Source organism: Plutella xylostella, chromosome 15 (genome assembly GCF_932276165.1).
Source record: "Plutella xylostella chromosome 15, ilPluXylo3.1, whole genome shotgun sequence".
Taxonomy (NCBI): domain Eukaryota; kingdom Metazoa; phylum Arthropoda; class Insecta; order Lepidoptera; family Plutellidae; genus Plutella; species Plutella xylostella.
Window position 1 is genome coordinate 5954653 of NC_063995.1, and position 18084 is coordinate 5972736.

Below are 18084 nucleotides of genomic sequence, written 5' to 3' on the forward strand. Positions count from 1 at the left end.
AGGCCAATGAGGTCGTAAAATTCTTGGTCGCTTTCGAATTTCGGCAAGTACAATCCGATCTTACTAAACACCGACTTTTATTTAATAAGTAGGTATAAACGGTATATTTTATCGTACCTATTAACTATTTGCAACTAATTAAGTTAAGTCGTAATAGAGAGTCCACTCTGTCCATAGTTTTATTATCACACACACACACTCACGCCTTGTACTAATGTACTCCCTTGCGGGGTAGGCAGAGGTGCATTGCTGCACCCACTTTTCGCCAGAGTGTTCTGTTAGTCCCAATGTAATAGGGGGCGGGCCTATTGCCATTTTACGGGCACATCCAAGACCCGAGAACAAATATCTGTGTTTAAACAAATATCTGCCCCAGCCGGGAATCGAACCCGGGACCTTCGGCTCAGTAGTCAGGGTCACTAACCACTACGCCATTCGGTCGTCTGTTTTATTATCCATTTCATATAAGTACTTGACAAAATATTATTTTGCTTGCATATTAAAACTACAGAGTTGAAAGCCGGCCTTGTCAACATCTTTTGCCCCCTGCCCACTTATTGTCGGTTAAAAACTACACTTAAGAAGTATGTAGGTAGGAGGAACGACATAACTTTTTACGGATCTCTAAAACTGAGGTGAGGGTGGAACATTACCCAAGTTTCTTGAGGAACGGGGCAGTATAGACCCATTTCCCCTAGTTATCCGGTAATGAAGGAGCAGACAAGATTCTCATCTTCACGATAGGCACTACCGAAGATAGACGACCTTTTTTATACGATTTCTTAAGCTAAGTTTGGTGTATTTCTTTGCCTTTCTTCGGTAAGAGCGTAGAGTGATAGGAAATTTACGAAATTGATTTTTTTCTTCTTTTGCAATGTAAATATGAAGTTATTACTATGTAGTACATAATTCAGATATCACGGTACGAGTCAGCTATAAGGTTTTATAATAGTTACAATTTCACAAATTTACAAATTCACGATAGTGTCTCACAGAGTCTCGTAAATATGAATGTGCAAAAATTATGAAAAACTCTTATGCCTAAAGTGCGACAACGCTACCTTTGCAACAATTATGTCCGACAGCAATTTTGACGAAATAATATATATCACCGCCATCTGTACCAGTGCCTTGAACTAGAAGAACAGCTAAATTACTTATCAGGAAGCATTCGGGATAGATTTCACCTCCCTAGGTAGGTGGCATTATTAGGTAAAAAAAAGTTCTTAACAATTACAAAAAATACATTTTTAATGAACCAATATAAGTATTTTTTATTATTTACAAACTAAAATCTAAATCACAATACCGGAAACAGTGAGTAGGTACTTAGTTATACGTATGATACGTATAATAAATATTATCAGAATCAACTAAATTTACAAGAAATACGGTATTATAATAAAATAAGAAACGTACTTCAACATCCACAATCACGTCCTCATCCTCAACATCATGAAAACCATAACAAAGGAAAAGTTTACCAATTACTGGGACTTTCCAGAGGGCCTAGTGTAGGTTTTTCTTAACCGATCGAGCCGTGAAAATCTACTTTAATATGTATGGCGCGGAGCTAGTGCAGCGCGTATACCGCTAGGTGACGGCACTCACACAACATACGAATTCGCGTACATAAAAGTAAAAACTCGCACTCCCCATGCAGCCTTCAAGTTGTCGTTGTGGTTCAAATGTGAATATAAATTCTTGTAATTGCTTAGTGGCTGGATGTGGACGGCCGAGGACAGAGGGTTCCGGCACTGCTTGGGAGAGTCCTATGTCCAGCAGTGGACGATTGCGGCTCGATGATTGCCAGGATGATGGACGAATTGTTAGGTGTTTAATGGTAATTTTCTCGGTGTGGTCTGGAGGGCTAGTCTCGGCTATTCTTGGCGGCTCGCAGTTCCGTTATGAATCCATTCAAAGCATTTGGCAACAGCGAGTTGATGAATGCTGAGATCTCCGGCTGAAATAAATAAAATATCTATAGGGTTATGGAATCTGTAAAGAGATGTGGTGTGTTTAAAACAAAACTGATTAAGCTTTTAATTTTATTAGATTTGTTAGAAATCTAATATACTTATCATGATCTTGTAATATTAGATTTGAGACCATAAATGCATTACAATTACCATTAATATACGTGAAACAATTCCATTGTGACACATCTAGGTATCTATAATAGTATTTCCAATGTTTAAATAATTATGTTAAAAGTGTGTCTAGTTATTTTTTGGTAATATAAGACCATACGTTTTAGAGTGAGACACTTACAACACTAATCTGGACATATAATAGTTTGTATTCTATAATTCATATAAGTAATGTAAAATTTACCTCATACAGTTCTACTAAGTCAGGGACCAAGTGTTTCAGGAAGGTATTGGCAAATATACTGGCGCCGGGGTCGTTGAACAAATTCTGGAAGTTTGGCTGTGAACGAAAAGTTTCCTAATTAGGTACACTTCTAGTGGATTTCGAACTTTTTACTACCTTTCTACCCTATAAAGCATAAGTTTCATCACGATATTTGAGCCACCAAATACCGTTTCATGCTGATCCTATATAGGTAAAGTGTCGGAAATTTTGGGTTGTTCCCATTTCCATTTGGTTTTTATTATTAAGTACTAGCTGTTCCCGCGCGCTTCGCTTCGCCTTAAAAAGTTTTCCCGTGGGAATTCCGGGATAAAAAGTAGCCTATGTTCTTTCCCAGGGTCTAGACCATATGTATACCAAATTTCATTCAAATCCGTTCAGTAGTTTTGGCGTGAAAGAGTAACAGACAGACAGACAGACAGACACAGTTACTTTCGCATTTATAATATTAGTTAGGATTATTAAAAATAGATAAGTCGTCAAATGACCTTTAATTCTGAGTTTCTCCTCTCAATCAACATCCGTAGAATGTCAAAAAAAAATATGTAAAAAAATAGGTACTAGCTATCGTTTCTTATTCAGTCACTACCGGTTGCCTGTCTTAGTTCATCGGTCCAACAAATTCAGCAAGGCGCCTTACGCTTTTCACATCGACTATGGCGGTATATCATATCTTCCAAATAATACATTTTATTACTAAAAATAGATTACGTCTCCGTACCTCAAATCCTCCAAGTCCTAGCTTTAGATCGGTGCTTTCAATGTTGATGCTGACTCCTCCTAGTCCAACTCGAATACGAGCAATAATCGTGCCGTAGATTCTTCCCTCTTTTAATGTCAAACTGAAATAGAAGGATTGGTATTCGACTGATTATGAAAATCTTTGTTACTGAAAAAAAAAACTAGGAACTTATAAATACACTTCTAGTTAATGTCACACACAGTAGGCATCAGTTAATTAACTAGTTAAATATTTAATTAATAATTACGTAGCTGGTCCTTCACCCGTGATATCAAAATCGTTGGCTTGCAATTTCAGATCGTAGTGTCCTGGAAAAAAAAACCTCATAAGCAATAAAGAATTGTGTATTTGCAATGACATTGACATCAATACTAATTATATTTTTATTTATTTATTGAGAATGAGATTACCGACCTGCCTCGGCTATTAACTCAGGCACTACGATGTCCAACGTTATACGGTAACGTTGAGCAAACAGCGATATCAGGTTGATGCTGGCATCTTGAACTACAAACGTGCTCAGGTTTCTGAATGTCAGATCCAAGAACTCAATCGAAGCCCTGAAAGATAAAAATATTACCAAATTAATCATGAACTTAATTCCTTAAAATTAACATCATGTATCACGAGTTTCAACTTTCACATCCAATAGAAATACTATGGAGAGTTGAAAAAAAACAGGAAAAACTTAGCATGGAATGCTATTTGTGAGAGGTTGATGCCAAGCAGTGGCAGTACGTTGCAGATGATTACACACATTGACAGGTGATGAATAAATTATAATTCGCTGTCTGTACGCGAATCCCCATATAATAAAGAACGGTCAACTTGTACTCATAACTGAAGAAACGACCAAAACTCAAATCCCTTTAGGACCAGTAGTTTCACTGGAATTCCAATAGTTGCGATGGTTAGATTACTGGTGAATGTGGTGATGTACACTATGGGATCCGATGGTAACAGCAGACCAACACAAGAGCCATCCTGTCCTTATACACTCACGAGAAATGATAAAGTTCCACTAACAAAATGGTGACACCAAATGGCCCTTATTTTATAAAACATTTATGATTAGAATTTGATTAAAATATGCACTGTTAAATTAATGTACTTTATATTATAGACAGCGTCATTGAGCTAGTCTTCTCCGTCATTTGGTGCTATTGTCAGTGGAACTTTTTCATTGTTCGTGAGTGTATAAATTCCCTAAACTTTCAGAGTTCTAGTCTCGTAGAAAAGATATTTCATCGATGTATTTTAATCAAGCCTATCTAGCTTGTTTCTCTACTTACTGAGGGAATCCATAGTTGCTTCCGTCTAGGGTGAATGAGTCAGTGACGTACGGGTCCAGCACCGGGTACGACTCCGAGCCGGTCAGCATGCCCTGCCTCAGGTCTTCGAGAGCGCTTATTAACAACTGCTCAATTACGCTATCTCGAGATTGGGAGTCTGGAAATGGAACGAAGACAATAAGACATGTTTTGAATCCGTATGTTTCTGCCTTGCGATTATAGCATGATTCATGATGATTATAGAGGACTGTCGTTTAAATGTTAGGTAACCTTGGTTAGGTAGTATATAACGAGATGTAAAATATAACGGTTACAATAATATAACCAAAAACATATACTTTACTAAGAAATTATCATTTATCATATTCTATAACATACTAAAATATGCTCTCGATGAGCCCAATACAATTTTTTGCATTTTGGCACATTAAAATATAAAAGAATCATGGAAATTATATAAAATTTTAGGATTTTAACGTTTACTTTAATATTTATTGGTCTGCCAAAGAGGCATTGACAATGTTTTCAAGAGTTTTTACTAGAAGTTGGGGCACAGATTAAGATGTGCGGACCTCTTTCCAGTTAACATCTTTATTCTACGAATTAATTAGTAAGAAGTGAACAGGTGCGAAAAGCTTATGAACGCTACCGACGACGACGGTGAAGATGCAGTACTTATGTAGGGACTTTTTTATATTTATTTAAAAACTAACTAAACTGACGCTTTCGTGGAAAGCTCACAAATTTTATGTAAATTTCCACCCTGTAAAATCAAAAAATATATAACATTTAAGTCAACATAAGTGGATTAGACGCATCGTATGTGCACAAGACTGTCCACCAACCCGCACTAGGCCAGCGTGGTGGACTAGGCCTAAAACCCGTCCTTCATTGGAAGGAGACCCGTGCCCCAGCAGTGGGGACGTGATGGGTCGTGATGATGTGCACAAGAAGTCCTTGTATGTGCATGGTACTCATGCATGGTATAATAATAATTGGACTATAACTAGAAGCATAGCCAAAGTCAGTCGCTGACTGCACGAACATCGGACTATTAGCGAGTGGCGAGGCCCAACCAAGAAACTTGTAGTTCTCTAACGAGAAGTTATAGCCGTTATAGGCCCAACTGTTTTTTTTATAATATAATGCAGAATATGTTGAATCTTACCAGCATTCGGGTCCAATATAGTATTGCTGAACTCAGGTCGAGCCTGGCTCAGGCCGACTATTGCAGCTAAAATAATCCAGGATTTCATTTTCTGGAACATAACAATAAAAGTTTATTTGTATTTCTTCTGGTATAATAAGCAAATCTTCATCAGTTCATCTCGTTGTAATTAGTATAAGTATTCTTAATAAATGTTTTTTTTATTTTTTGTACTTACCTTGTTTCAGTAGCAATCGTACGGTTGCTCCAAAATAATCCTTATAGGTAATTTGTTTATTCAACATTATTATCAGTTTCTGTCTTGATAACGACAAACCGTGGATTAAAGTATAATTATTATCATAATCAATTTTGCAATTTACACTGTTGCCCTTGTATTTTTCGACCGTATTGCATCACGGCCTTTCGGTATTTATAAATTCCTACAATACTTTTCCGATAAGATGATAAATGTGACGTTATATGGCAATGCTCGAATTTTACGAATTTCATTAGCGTAATTTGGTAATAATATTAACTGTAACACGAATCATCTTAGCTGAAAAAACTACTTATAATACCTCCAGTCCTACATTTATGTAGTTTTTATTATCTTAGCAGGATTAGTACGAAGTTACTATAGGTAGAATGTGAAATACCTAAGTTAATATTTTGGTGCTCTTTCCTTTAATCATATTTGTACCAAATTTTCTTCAACTTTGCATTAGCACTTGACAATTATTTACTATTGGAGATATAACGTTATAAATCCTGTATCTCATTGAGATTGGCGACCATACCATGGTTGAAAACCGACTAGAGTTTCTGAGAGGTAGAACAGAAAAGTAAATCAGTTTTGAAATTAATATTTTATTTGTTAAATTGATGTGGACACTTAACTTAAAATAAATTATACAGATAGAAGATCAAGCACTGTTGCAATTTCAGTATGTTTTCGCGCAGTAGTCATGAACAAAGAGAGCTTACGCAAATCTTTCAATGAGTTTCTCAACGATGATGGCAATCATCTCACCGATGTCTTTCTGTAATCAAAGAAAAATATGTTAGTACTTTTAATTAATCAGATTATTATGATATCGGTGAAAGATAACTTGGTAACAAAATGCCAGTGCCTATAACGTGTAAAACAACGCTTTGCATAATTTTATTGTAGTATCATAAGGGGCCCCATCGATCCATTATCACAGTTTTTTACTAATCATTTATGGGTCCTCTCATAATGAAGTTGCACAGTCAGTTACAAAAATCATTATAGCATAAAAAATATATTTAAAGACTGTACAACTATCACCACCGAACATTAGCAATTAACAATCCAAAAGCAGCGTCGCTCGCTTTTAAATCTGACGAAAGTTGTATGGATTTGACAGGCGAGCGACTTATGGATTGTTAATTACAAATTTTCGATAGTGGTAACCCCACTGTACTTTCATGTGACGATGAGACTTACGTTGTGAGCGATGATGGCGGCCAGCAGCGGGTCGTTGACGAAGTCGTTGACCTGCGAGGAGATCTCCACGCCCAGGATGTTCAGCTCATCGATCTCCGACTGGAAACAGAACATTCTTGTTAGTAGGTACATACTCGTGGGACAACGCGGCCTCGGGTGTACCGCCCAATGTTAGTACACTCACGAGCGATAAAAAGGTCCACCTGCCATATGCCATTGCCGTTCCATTATGTCACTGGACCTTTTTCTTAATTACTTCATTAGATTAATAGACGTCATATTATCATTAGAGAACATGGGGACCATAATCTGAGGTTTTGGTATGCTGATAAGGAGGAGAGTGCCTGAGGCCAATGCGAGATACTTGGATTAAGTTACGATTGCTGTTTTGGTATACCTATAACATTTTAAAATACTCGAATCGCTGACTGCTGACGTAAACGGTAAAAGTCAAATAATAGGTAAATAAATCGCAAAACTGTCACTGAGACAGATAAGTATGATAAGATAGTGCCCCCGTGATTGTATAACCCTGTGCGGCACTTCCTCGCCCTCGGCCTTCAACTTACTGAAAGGCATTGCTTGTCCTTCAGATAAACGTATTTCCTGCTACATCAGTCTCAGAATGAATGAATTAACGTTAGACTTTCAAAGCATGATAAAGTATTTTTAAACATCGACCAAAAAAGATGTTCTGTGGCGGAGCCTTTGGCTAATGCTGTACACTCGCACAAGTAGGCAGCTTCCTGCTTTAGTGCGTGGATCCTAACGAGTAGAGAGTCACTGAGATTATAGCTTAGCGTGTATCATAGTGGCCGGTGGGAAAGACCTTAGAACGTTCGTTTTACTAAGCTACTAGCTTAGTGAATCGCTAGGCACTAGGCTCTAAGCCAGCCGCCTAGGCAGGCGTGCAGCCACGACAAGTTTCAAAGTATAAATGTCTGCTACACGGGTTCGTTGTCGACATAGATAAACGTCACGATATCGCGATTCGCCATAGATACGGCAATTGGTAGTATAAAACGAGTTTATCGATGTCGATAAGGCTCCCATGTAGCGGAAGCTGCACTCACGTTGAGTCCGTCGATGTAGAAGTAGATGAGCAGCTCGCGGATGGCGATGCCGGACACGATGCTCGGCGTCACGCGCACCGTGCCGTCCACGCCTACGTTCGTGATCGTCACCCTGGAGATACACAATTACACACTATAAAAGATAGTATAACACATTTTTTTTAAATATGTAAGAGTTACAAATAAAAAATAAATAACTCAGTATAAAGTTAAGCGTCCACCTATCACATACCTCACCCATCACTACCGTCATAAATTTATGGAGAAATGGCGTCGGCAATGCCGATGAAGTACTGAACGCATTACGTCCGTTGCGTACGATGCCGAAAGGTGGACGCTTACCTTAAATATTGCTTAAAGCTTTCTTTTCCAGAATACATTTGGATGGAAGATTGTTTACGATATGAATTGATTTTGTTATTAATCTCAACATGAAAAAGCCAAGATTCACATTTACTACCTACTAGGTAGTAAATGTGAATCTTGCTAGGATTTCCCTTTTTTCGCATGTAACCGTAGTCAAAACAAAATACAAATGTGAACTTACTTTCCATTAGCCTTTCCTTGCATGAGGTGGCTGAGCACAACGACATCCAGGTTCAAGTCACCTGAAAATTACAGAATGGTAATTTACACAACACTTTAGAACCATTATTGCTATACTGAACATATTCTCATAGTCCACCAACGGTCCGTTCTCTTAAGATTGAAATTTTAAGGAGGCATATAAACAAAATAAGTAAGGTAACAACTTGTTAATTGTTCTTATTAGTATATAAATAAATAGTACTCTATCTATCTAGAACGGATGCATAGATGAATGGTGAATACAGTAGCACTAATTGAGTGTTTTCCTTTTAAATATCAACACCACATACCAAGTTCAAAAACGATCTCGGGGATGGAGAAGTCGAAGGTGAGCCTCTGGGACAGGATGCCGTAGCTGAGACGGTTGATGACGATGTTGGAGAGACCGAACAGACGCACGTCCGACACGTCCAGGTTTACGTTGAACAGACTGAGGAGAATAAGGAAATTAGTAGAATGTGATAGAAGTAGTAACATGGAAGTAGAGTAGAGTAAATATGTCTTTCTATAAATCACTTGTTATAAAATATTCATATAGTATTGTATAGAATACGGAATAGTAATGGCTCTACTATAAGCCTACCCATTGCATTGATGCACTGAATCAGTGTATAGACATAATATGTCTTATTGTCTATACTGATATGTATTTCCCTTTCACTCATTCATACAACTCAAACTTTAATTAATTCGTCATACATTAGATTGTAGATCTGATAGATAATAATATTTTTTTAATTTAACAATACCATACCCATTATTTCTAACTGTTCAATAAATAACACTCTAGACAAAGGAAATGTATTTGAACCAAGAAGTGAAACAACTATGTGTGTGTATACACCTACTTCAACCTTACACACACGTTTATCAACCAACTCTCCTACACTATACCTGGGCACGGGCAGCGCGTAGCCAGCCTCAAACTTGTCGTAGATGAAGGGGTCCAGCCCCTGCTCCTTCAGGTAGGCGCTGGCCCGCTCCAGCAGCGAGGCCACCAGGTCAGAGATGGGGTTCCTGGCTGCAACACGGGTGGAGAGGGAAGCGGAGGGGTTAACAGGGTTGTAGCGGTTGCGGTCGCTACACGTGATTGTTATCGATATTGATGGAACTCGTTTAATGCGCGTTCCACCACAACGCCGTAGTTATGGCGAATCGCGATATAGTGACTTTGACTACGTCGATAACGAACCCGTGTAGCGGCAGCTGGTGAAGGTAAGTATTCCGGCTATCGAAGAACTATCAACTGTGCCTTTGTTTCGTCAGAGTACACAAAAGGAGTTGGTTGTGGTAACTCAGCCTTATACACACCTACGGCCCACTTTTAAACATTTTTAAATTTTTATGACAGTTTGTTAGTTGGTTCTGTCTGAACAACTAATTACACACATTAGTGAGCTAACATACCAGCGTCCTCCTTAGGGACAGCGACGACGACGGGGTGGGGAAGGGTCGCGGGGGACGCGGCGGGGGCCGTCTGCGGGTAGGCAGAGCTCACCGCCACCAGGGCAGCCACGAATAGTACTGCCGAGTTCATTATTGCACTTTCTACCGAACTGCAAAGATTTTTTACAAAATTTTAAAATAAGTATATTTTTTTATTATTCTTTATTTTATTAAAATATAAAAAACAGGAACGCACTTACTTTGTTGAGGTAAATAAATTGTTTTTTTCAGGTCCCATCGGCGTTCTTTCTTATATATCATGATTGCAATCTTAATTAGTGTGATATTGATCGGTGATTGTAAAGATCCAATGTTAGTATTAATTGATAGTTCAACAGACTGATTAGATTTTGTTTTGATAAGGTAAGAAGTTGTTTTTTTAGATATTTAAATAACAATTAACTGATGAAACGCAGTAAGTTATGTGCATTTTTTTCCCTTCCTCATAGATATAGGTAGGTACATCATAGGGTAAGTATAAATTTGAACACAGGACGTATACTCCTATTTTTAGGTGAAAATTGCGTGCAGTAATGGACCTCTGTCTCCCTCGCAAGGGTATAGAAGTGGTTAGTTATTTTAGTCGAGTATAAATAAATATTGAAACAAACCAATTATATACAAGCATTTATTTTATAATTAAACACAAATCTTGCAAACATTCAATAATTATTCAATCATAGCACTATGTTATTATAATAATTACTTGAAACCTTTTAACTATTTTATAATCTAAAAGATAACCATAAATGAAAAAAATCTCGGCGAGATAACTTTGTAGGCCTTACGACATTATGCTCCCACAATTTGATTTTATTTTAGGCCAATTTAAACTCTATTAGGTACATTCGATTTTATACGCAAGCTCTTAAACCAAGCAAAATATATTATAAGCAAAAGTATGAAATATACTTATAGAAATGTACATACATTGGTCACAAGCATTCGAAAAAAATATTTGTAACCAAATGGAGAAATTACAATTTATTGTCTAGACGGCATATTTTTTACAATCAGTTGTTATTCATGATGTTCACGCTTGTGTAATCTAGTTAATTTAAATTCAAATATCAAAATGTGTCGAATACTATAATAGATTCAAATACTCCTTAATTGAAATCATTTTCATTTGCACCAAAAAACCGTTTTTGTTTTTCGGATTCCTTCGCGTGTTATATTTATTACGATGTGCGTTACTACAAAATTGAGTATGGACTTCTCGACTATACTTTATTAATATTTTTAAAGGACATGCGTAGTTCTAACAATAAAAATAAATAGAACTATGTAGGAATATCAAAATCAAGTTTTTATCGTATTTTATAACAGAAAAAGAAATGATCCAAAAATATTATAATCTTTTTTCATTGTCTTTGAAAATGTTTATGAAGATTATAATAAATGTGACCATGTTTGGCTAGAAGTTAGAACTTATATTTAAAAGTGTTTGGTTAGAACTTATAGTTATACTCTCCCACTTGATGGCTTTTAGTTACCTTCTCTATTTTGGCACTACACGTCTTTCGTTGGCCTGTTCATTATCACTTAGCACAATTAAAATAAAATAACAAAAACATAAACAGTGCAGATATGTTACGAGGTAACGCATCTCTACATCTAATAGAATATCCTATCATAGTGTTATATCCAATATATATAAAAGTGAACAAGAGGCACTCTATAGGTTTATATACGCAGGTTTAAAATAAGCGTAGTCCTTAAAAACATCGAATGTGATCTAGACATTACTGATACTATGTATATTACATTTACTAACATCAGCGAATTCTCATATTATAAAATATTAGATATTACATAGTACATAAGACGATCTGTGTACACGTTTCTCAATAGGTAAGTAACAAATTATAGAAAGAAAGTCATAATATCTAACATAGAAATTACACCGAACAGTAATATAGTCAACCACAACAATAATTCATCTAATTAATTCAAAATAATGTTATGTAAGGTACATTTAGAGGCACCCGTAACGACTCGACGAAACGGAAACAAATGTTCAACTAATACAACAAACAACAACGAGTACCTACTTTTAGTTTATCTAACATTCATATAATTAATATTTACAGGAATAAAAAAAAAACAAGACGCCAAAGTTTTTTTCAAGTATTGTTCTAAATAAAAGCTGTAGCAGTTATCAATATTACTTTGTAAATATCAAATATGACTTTTGTATAAGTATACGAGTAAATAAGGGATGTAGTTTCGCTTGATGATGATGACCTTGACAAGACAACATCTAAACTTCAAAGTATAATTCAAGAACCATGATTTTGAAAAGAAAGACTTAATTTTATCATATCTGCTACACCTTACAAATCTTAAATCACAAATTGTAAAGAGCCTAACAATACACCAATATTTGAAAGCTGAACTCGTTCCTCTAATTCTCTACCTTAGGTTAGTTCATAAACCGTGAAGAGCTGCTACCCTAGTACAAATAGAAACGTGACATAACATCGACACAAATTTTCCATGGCCAGCGGTTCCAAATCAGCTCGTTGAATTTAAGACACACGCGGAAAAGATAATAAGTCAACGTTGTACTAAGTTTGTTTGTAAGGCCGTTAAATCGAGTAGATATACGAAAAAATTGTTTTAGCTTTCATCTCTGCAATGTATCTTTTTTTATATTTAAATCTTGGATGTTCAGGTCGCAGGTATTTATTTCTAAGTATGTATTCAAATATTTTGTTAATATGTAATTTTATTATCTCTCCTGATTAACTAATTATTAATTTTTTTCTTGACCACAACACGTACAACTTTCTAATATTGGTCCACTACAGAGTTGTGAAATGATCTAGCTTATCCATACTTACACACTATGGCTAGAATAAACTTAGTATTTCCTATGCCTGCGTGATATGTGTTGCAAATATAGCCGCTTTAAAGCTAATTTTATTTAATTTATTTTAATACCAGCTTTTCTGAACCTATCTCTTATCCATTCCTGAAATCCATTCTTGATCATTTTAATGTGAGAAATAAATCAAACCCTACAGATGTTCTTCAGTTATAACATTTTGTAAGTTATATTTCAATGTGATATATCTTATTTTCCGATAGTCGTATTATGGACGTGTCATTCAAATGCTTCATAAACTTTAAAATTAAATTTACATCTAGGCCTTTGTACAGATTGTAGTGTCGCCATTCCTGTCAATCTTATCGTGTCGGCAGAATGTTTGCAAATACCTCACCTACTTTCCAAAGATATGTAGAGACTTACATACTAAGACCAAATTACATCTACATATAGTTCTATAATTTGTTATTAACAAGTGATATGTAGATGGAGACATCACTCCTTTTAAAATAGATTATAATATTACGGATAATTTTACATTAACTTAATTTTACATTAAAATAACGGAACTTAATTGCAATATTTAGTAGAAGTATTTTTAATTATGAACATTCAGCGCAATTTAAAACACTTGAGGTGGCTTAAAACTATAATGTACAAAACATGTAACAATGATAAAGTCTAATTATAAAAACAATTTAACAGTTAGTGGAACGTTAGAGATTCCCTAGAAATGTTGAGAGCAGCTACATTTTGAGATCGGAACATGTAAACATGTACATGAAAACATCCGGAAAAGCGAGATTCAAACTTGAATCCAAATAAAAGAAAGATTGAAATAAATGAGAGGCATTTAAGGTTTATACTAATAGCCTAATAGTAAAGTTAAGTTCATATAATAAGTTTCACGATTGTCTTTTGGCTGAAACTAACGGCTGCGACGACCGCCAAGCCGAGCACGTGGTACGACGCGCGGGGCGCCCCGGCGCTGCTCGTGCAGTTCTTGGGGGGCTCAGGTTTGCCTGAAAAATTATGAAGAACAATAAATAAATTTGAACCTAAATATGATATAATACGGGCATTACAACTATCAGGAAGTAAATTCTTTCGGTGAATATTAGCTCAAGGAGAGAGAAGTGTGTACTTTTAGGTAAATTGGTTCTAGAATGTTTGAAAAAAGTTATCAGAACTCTAGATCGAGTGGTAGGATAAGTTAAGCCAAGGACAAGGTAGAGTCTGGACACATAAACCCAGCAGTGCAAGCTTATTGGCTGAAGACCATTATAGACGCAACTAAGACTAATTAACCTATTGTAGAATTTAGATGCGTGGCGGAATAGGCCCCTAGAACCCTTCCTTCATTGGAAGCAGACCCGTGCCCCAGCAGGCCCGTGATGAGTAGTGATACTGCTTTAGATAAAGGAGGTATACTGACTAGTAGCAGCGATGAGCTGAGGCAGGTACTTCTGCCAGAAGGCGCACTGCTTGACGCGCAGCCCGTGGCCGACGGTCCCGCTGGAGTTGACGGACAGAGACAGGTACTCGCGACCGAAGGCTGTGTGCACGGGCCAGTGCACTTTGGTCAGCTCGCCGTTCGGAGACTGGGACGGGTTCCTGGAAATGAAAGGGTTTGGCTGCAGTGATCTGACATCATCGACGTCGATAGTGTGGACTTTGTATACTTAATTGTTTTTATTGGGATAACTATTGATTCAAAGTTACAGTAAGGACCCCATATTGACAAATTGGCCCTTTATTATTCTATTGCTGGATAGTTAGTTCAGGTGAGGATACCTGAAGAGAGAAACAAATTGTTTTAAGTTCTTGAAGACCTATATGAAGAAGCATCTATCATTAATTTTTCTAATATTATTTAGACAAAAAATATGAACTTACCCAGTTCTCGCGAAGTTTGCCCAGTATCTCATTATGGTTTTACTAAACTCCACTTCTTCGGGTGAGTAATTCTTTCCAGGGTTCAAGGGTTCACCGAACACGTAGTTTATTTCGTCAGCGTGCATGACCCCGGTCCAGGACGGCCAGGGGTTGTTCTTGCTCCGGTGTTTGTAGTAATAAGTGTACACGTTGTTCCCCGTCTCGGCGTAGCGATGCGCGAACTCGTTCACTCCGCAGGTAAAGTGGTAGTCGCCCACCATCTTATCCAAGGCATTGCGATTTCTTATTGGATCGTCAGGATTCAACCAATCAGTGTATTCGAACACAATAGCTTGTCTGGCAACATCATTCACATACGGATTCAGTTCTCTGACCGCTTGCAGGTACTGTTCCCTCGAAATACCAACATTTTCTTCTTTCGGGAAAAGCTCAGTGAGGTAATAAAGTATGAAATAATAACCTTCCTCAGTGTTTGAACCCATTAGGATATTAGTCTTTTTAAAATTCTGGTGGGCGAGCGATCGTATCGGCATTTCATCTAAAAACGACCCGTCTATTATTGGAACGAATGGAAATTCACAAATGCCGAGCGTCCCCCACTCATTATTTACTAATTCATCGGCACTCTTTTTACGCAGACACTCGATCATAGGACCCATGTCAGTCTTGGAGTGCGGGCAGTGGACGGCCTCGGCCAGGCGGATGCCCCTTATCACACTCTCCTCTCTGGAAATGATGGCCCAAGGTGCAGATGCGGCTCCAGATTGCATAATAGCTTGAGAAAACATGTTTCTTGACAGCGGAGACAGTAAATGTAATGACACGGAAACTGCACCGGCCGATTCTCCAAACAATGTGACATTGTGAGGGTTTCCGCCAAAGTATTGTATATTGTCTTTTACCCACTGCAACGCCATCAATTGATCAAATAAACCTGCGTTTCCAGGGACATCGGGAGTGTCAAAAAATAGAAAACCTAGAGAAGCAACTCTGTACTGCATAGACACATACACAATTTTCTCTTCAGACACCAATATTTTAGGGTCATAAACATCTAGCGTGGCCGTGCCGGAGTAAAACCCGCCGCCGAACACCCACAGCATGACCGCCGCATTCTTGGGCCTCGGCCGCGGGGTCACGATGTTGATGTAGAGGCAGTCCTCCTGCATGTCCGTGTTGGGGTTCCACATCATGGCCCCGGGGAAGTCTCCGAACACGGTGTCTATTATTTGGACGCACGAGTGCGGCAGCGTGGTCGCGTTGAGGATCTCATCGCCCCAGTTCTCGACGGGTCTCGGGTGGCGGAAGCGCAGGTCGCCGATGGGTTTCTGCGCGTAGGGGATGCCGAACCACGCGTCGACCTTCTTGCCGGTGGCGGCGGTGAGCGTGATGCCGCGCACGCGTCCCTTGCGCGTGCGCACGACGAGCGGGTCGTCGTCGTCGGGCCCGAGCGCGGGCTGGTCGGCCTGCGGCGCGTCGAGGCGCTCGCGGGCGCGGTAGTCGTCGTGCTTGTCGGCGTACTTGGCGCGGCGGGAGGAGGTCTCGTGGTCGAGGCGCGGCAGGATGGTGTCCAGCTCGGGGTTGTAGCGCACGGCCTCGCCGTGGCCGCGGTAGGGCGGCGGCGGGTAGGCGTGCTCGGGCGCGTGGTGGCGCGCGCGGTGCTCGTGGGCCCCGGCGCTCGCGCCCGCCGCCGCCGCCGCCGCGCACAGCACCGCCAGCAGCGCGCGCATGCCGCCCACCGACCACCACCGGGCACCTGGAATTATACTGTTTACATGTTAATATCAACAAGTTACCTTACCTGTGTTTCTATGATTGAGCATTTATGGAGTTCAAATCCATAGAATGAGAATCCCTAACTCAGCTATCAGCTTTCAAATTAGAAACAGGAATATACGGTCACATGGATATTATTCGCCGTGAGCAAGTCATGTCTACCGAACAAACGACGACTGTTTGTGTTGATAGACGGTGATGTACGTACATTATTACTCTCGTTTTCTTTAACCAATAAACTGCGATAAGCTGATTTGCTGAAAAGCAAGATTTAGGGCCATTAATAACAGATCGAAAATGTACTGTGTTACGCGGGTTAAATAGCACCGCCGCCCGCTGATGTCGCCAATTGCCAAAAAGTGATTGTATGAAAAGAGAGTGAGGCGTTTAATTCCTATTGTAAGCCGAAAGGACTATTAAGTTTGCCAAAAGTCTTAAAACAAATTTGTTACGTCAGCACAAATATATAATTTTCAGTTCAATATCCAGGTAATATTCAATTCTGAAACTTATTTCATGATTCTCTTCATATTATTGTTTTTATTCATAATAAAATACATAAATGAGTTAATTAACGGCACTCTGTCAAACTGCATGCAAGCATCAGTGTTCAAAATCGTAAATTTTAGATTCGTAGGTATACCACCTAAACCTAAGTCCTTCTCAACGACGTAAACCAATCACAGCACTGCATTCCATACTCAAGCCCTCACGATCAGGTGTGAAGTTATTAATTTGTGCACGTGCGGCAGTTGTGCGGAGGCTGCATTGCGCCGGCATAGGGACATGCGGCGCCATCGATCGCTGCAGAGCGGCTAGTGCCGAACTGCCGACGTTTCTGCTGCCATTTCTACCAGTTTACGAGAGCCTGCCACGTCACTTTCACGAGGCTATTGAAGGTTATGGAGCTTACGTTTTAAGTAAACCGTAGGCGGAGTCCATAATAGAATTTTATTTCCCGGAAACAGATTCCGTACGTGGAAGGAGGCGGGACTATAGTTGTTCCGTATGTTTAATTTTACAGCATGTATAGGTAATGTTATTGCAGCACCTGCGCTTTTGTTAATGATTTAATATTTAATAGTATGAAATTTAGGGGCACAATTTATAAACACTATTTACCAGATACTATACAGTAAATATCAATAACACATAGCAGTGATAACCTTAATAAATAAGCATACAAAGCTCCTCAAATCCGTTGTTAATTGCCATCTAGTTATCGCAGATATAGAGAGATTAGCAATACTGCTAAACCACCCTTTGATCGGGTTACCTAAGCTTTGTGGATATAAGTAGGGTTGTACCAATATTTTACTTTATTTACAGTTTACATGACTGCTTCCTTAATGTTACCAACACATATTTTCATAGCAAAGTGAAACCTATATCTAAGCTTCACAATCCTGATTTTGAGCCATTGTCCTGTGAACTTTTCCGTGCTTTT

The 18084-nt window shown here is 38.6% G+C and overlaps 3 protein-coding genes across 4 annotated transcripts in view; all 3 read right to left on the minus strand.

Annotated features, from left to right (window-relative positions):
* Positions 1-1233: 1233 nt before the first annotated feature.
* LOC105386749 lies at positions 1234-5951 on the minus strand. Its single transcript, XM_011557377.3, has 8 exons — positions 5793-5951; positions 5576-5666; positions 4408-4564; positions 3530-3675; positions 3363-3423; positions 3095-3215; positions 2335-2430; positions 1234-1963 (listed from the first exon to the last, which is right to left on the minus strand). The coding sequence occupies exons 2-8, from the start codon at positions 5661-5663 to the stop codon at positions 1871-1873; spliced, it is 762 nt and encodes a 253-aa protein (XP_011555679.2). The 5' UTR covers positions 5664-5666; positions 5793-5951; the 3' UTR covers positions 1234-1870.
* Positions 5952-6404: 453 nt separating this feature from the next.
* Positions 6405-10469, minus strand: LOC119691307. The gene is made up of 8 exons (XM_048626120.1): positions 10333-10469; positions 10094-10242; positions 9581-9707; positions 8977-9116; positions 8646-8706; positions 8099-8210; positions 7026-7124; positions 6405-6597 (listed from the first exon to the last, which is right to left on the minus strand). The coding sequence occupies exons 1-8, from the start codon at positions 10368-10370 to the stop codon at positions 6538-6540; spliced, it is 786 nt and encodes a 261-aa protein (XP_048482077.1). The 5' UTR covers positions 10371-10469; the 3' UTR covers positions 6405-6537.
* A 3078-nt stretch (positions 10470-13547) lies between these two features.
* LOC105386751 (acetylcholinesterase-like) overlaps positions 13548-18084 on the minus strand; it is a 34384-nt gene continuing 29847 nt past the window's right edge. Inside the window, exons 3-5 of one of the 2 annotated variants that reach the window (XM_038107727.2) lie at positions 14862-16617; positions 14401-14579; positions 13548-13987 (exon numbers count right to left, since the gene is read on the minus strand). In XM_038107727.2, coding sequence (XP_037963655.2) covers positions 13857-13987; positions 14401-14579; positions 14862-16591 — 2040 coding nt within the window. In that variant the 5' untranslated portion in view covers positions 16592-16617 and the 3' untranslated portion in view covers positions 13548-13856. 2 annotated transcript variants of the gene reach the window in all.

Excerpts from the sequence above, each read along its gene's own strand:
- LOC105386749 (XM_011557377.3), bottom strand. The coding sequence starts at position 5,663 with ATGAAATCCTGGATTATTTTAGCTGCAATAGTCGGCCTGAGCCAGGCT. Across the intron at positions 4,565-5,575 it reads TATATTGGACCCGAATGCTG|ACTCCCAATCTCGAGATAGC; the intron begins GTAAGATTCAAC and ends TTCCATTTCCAG. Across the intron at positions 3,424-3,529 it reads TGAGTTAATAGCCGAGGCAG|GACACTACGATCTGAAATTG; the intron begins GTCGGTAATCTC and ends TTTTTTTTCCAG.
- LOC119691307 (XM_048626120.1), bottom strand. The coding sequence starts at position 10,370 with ATGGGACCTGAAAAAAACAATTTATTTACCTCAACAAA. Across the intron at positions 9,708-10,093 it reads TGTCCCTAAGGAGGACGCTG|CCAGGAACCCCATCTCTGAC; the intron begins GTATGTTAGCTC and ends CCCGTGTTGCAG. Across the intron at positions 7,125-8,098 it reads TCTACATCGACGGACTCAAC|TCGGAGATCGATGAGCTGAA; the intron begins GTGAGTGCAGCT and ends TTCTGTTTCCAG.